Consider the following 2,788-nt stretch of genomic DNA (forward strand, 5'->3'; position numbering starts at 1 on the left):
GAAAACAATGAGGTCGCTGACCAACAAGTAGGGTATACATTAAAACAAAAAGTGCACTTTCATTCAAATATATTTCCAAAAACTTTCAGTACAAAGCTTTTCAATGTATGAAATTTTTTGAAACACTCATCAGGGTGGAGAACTGGGTTTTGTGTGCATGTTTTGCAGTAATACACAGTTTGACGCCTGCCATATTTCTTTTTTCCTGTCTGAACACTTCGCACAATCTTTATGCTTGTTCCCAGGAAGCTTATTGATAATGTGCAACTGTCCATTCAAGCATTCCTCATTATCAGAAGTTGAATGATGTCCTCGTTTCTGCCCTGTATTTCTTTCTTCACTAACTAAGTCTCTTATAACACTTGCATAGAAAACTTTGTGAGACAGTTTTTCATGCTGTTTTTGTCGCAGTGATTCTTGTACAGCAAATAACTGTTTACAAGTCCTACCTCCAACAACTTGAAATACCATTTTCACCACCACTTCGGACTTTTCATTAGAAAACCATAACTGGAAATAAAGTGGTCAGATTTATCAACTCTGCCCACTTTCAAAGTATAATCAATAATCACATTTGGTTTCATTATTTCTTCCCTTTCCTTTCTGTTTCTCCTTTCTATAAGTGACGCTGAGTTATTTGCTTTTGTAGAAAGCAAGAGAACAGTTTGTTTATCATGCCATGCCAGAACCATATTTTTGTTACTGGAGAGGCATTTTATTTCATGCTTCTTCAGACGCAGAGCTCCTTTCTTGATTGCAGCTAAAAGGCTTTTGCAATTGGCCTGGATCATTCCTGTGAGATGCACATTCTGTTTCAACAGTTCCTCAGCTAATGCAACACCTGTATAGGAATGGTTAGTATAAAAATGATAGTCTGATTGCCCTGTAGCATTTCTGATATCAGCCAGCAAGTGAGGAACTACTCTCTCAGAAAAATTCAAGTCTGGACAAATCAATGACTCTGTTATTACAGCACCAAAACAAACTACAAATATAACCATTTGATGAATCAGAAATCACAAAAACTCTGAGTCCCCATTTTGTTGGTTTTTGAGTATTGTACATTTTGAATAATACACGACTCTTGAATGATACTGTAGATTCGTCAGCAGCTAAATACCTATATGGTCCATAAATTTAAAGAAACTTGCAAGGCAAGTAATCCAACACATTCTTCTCTTTACTCAGAGCGACTGAATCTGAGGGCTGACATGTGTAACACTCTCTGGGTTAGAAGCATGAAGTACTCAGCAAATTTGCATGAATTGTCTGATAAGAAGTCAGAGTATTGTAACCATTCTCTTGAAAAAAGGTCCTGCAAGCTCTTACACTTTTGTAAATCCATACTCAGTAGCACACCATGGAAGTATTTCATTTCTTCCTGGGTAACATTTAGTCTCTGAATGCCCATCTTTTCAAATATGGTTGTAGAACTCAGTCGTTCAGTACATAATGCCAAATCAAACACTTTCCAGCTATTAATTTTCAAATGGTTATTTTATTGGGCTACCAGTTTCACCAATGTACTGTGCTATCTTCAGGCCCCCGACTGATGTGTAAGGAGATTCCAATCTTGGTTCTGATCAAAATAAGGGCCAGCATTCAAAGACTGGTATCTGCAGATTTCTGCTTGATACGGCGATCATTTCAACATATTCCGTCGACGAGCAGAGGATGGTTGAAGTGATCACTGTATCAAGCAAAAATTTACAAATACCAGTCTTTGAATTCTGGACCCTATTTTGACCGGAACTGAGGTTGGAATCTTCCTACATGTCGGTCAGGGGGCCTGAAGATGGGGTAGTAAATCGCTGAAACTGGTAGTCCACAGTTTGGAAATGGGACAGCTGAAATGTGTTTGATTTGACATTCTTGGTAACATTTCTCCAGTCCCACCACACTGAATGTTGTGGAAATGGTGTCAAGTTATGTATTTTTATTGTAGCGTACCTCTTCGTTTGGTCTGCTATTTGTTGAAATAGGTTGTCTGTAAAAATTACTGAAAGAAACCAAGTGGTGATGATGGAACATTTCATTGATACAACCACATTTTGTTTCGTCAAATGGAAACCTCTGTAAAGTCAGTCATTTTCGCTCTGCATTCACCACAAATCTTCAGATGAATCACTAGAAAAATGCACATTTCCACAGTTTTCATTGTAAACTTCACTAGAATTGTTTAGAAATGAACCACTCTCACCATCAAAATCACTCTATCATTGTCACTTATGGATTCATCTAAAAGCTGTAAACTCTGTTCCTCAGAAAGAATTGAATGAGACAAATAGCCATTGCATATGCGCGAACTTGGATGTAATAATGACAATATTCCTTACAACGCAATTGCAACAGTGGGACACTGAGTTAACACAGGTGCTGCTAGATGGCAGTGATAAGCATCATTGAGGCCTAGTACTGTCAGAATTGAGAACTCAGCATGTGAGAGCTGCGAAAAATCGTGTCGAATGAGGCTCAACATCAGAGCAGAAAACAAAATTCACAAGGTTGAGCACCACTCGACACTGGAGTGGAAAGGGTTAATGATGGATGGAAAAGCACCATGCATCTTGTGTGCAGGTACAGAGGGAATTGGCTGCTGTTTGTGAACAGTTAGAGGCTGTGTTGGCCACAGTCTACAGGCTGCTGTTCTGGGCTTCAACTGTGATGTATGCGTGGGACGATGATGACGACATACTCACTACCTTTTGGCTATTGCTTAAAATATATTGAAACCAATGTGACACTTCATCTATTGCTCCTAAAAGACCTAGACAAATGCAGAGGTTGG

The 2,788-nt window shown here is 38.8% G+C and overlaps 1 protein-coding gene across 1 annotated transcript; it reads right to left on the reverse strand.

Annotated features, from left to right (window-relative positions):
• Nucleotides 1-473: 473 nt before the first annotated feature.
• On the reverse strand, nucleotides 474-2,031 carry LOC126191155 (piggyBac transposable element-derived protein 3-like). The gene is made up of 4 exons (XM_049931926.1): nucleotides 1,951-2,031; nucleotides 1,185-1,411; nucleotides 987-1,120; nucleotides 474-943 (listed from the first exon to the last, which is right to left on the reverse strand). The coding sequence occupies exons 1-4, from the start codon at nucleotides 2,029-2,031 to the stop codon at nucleotides 474-476; spliced, it is 912 nt and encodes a 303-aa protein (XP_049787883.1).
• Between the last annotated feature and the right edge of the window lie 757 nt (nucleotides 2,032-2,788).

This window comes from Schistocerca cancellata, chromosome 6 (genome assembly GCF_023864275.1).
Source record: "Schistocerca cancellata isolate TAMUIC-IGC-003103 chromosome 6, iqSchCanc2.1, whole genome shotgun sequence".
Taxonomy (NCBI): Eukaryota; Metazoa; Arthropoda; class Insecta; order Orthoptera; family Acrididae; genus Schistocerca; species Schistocerca cancellata.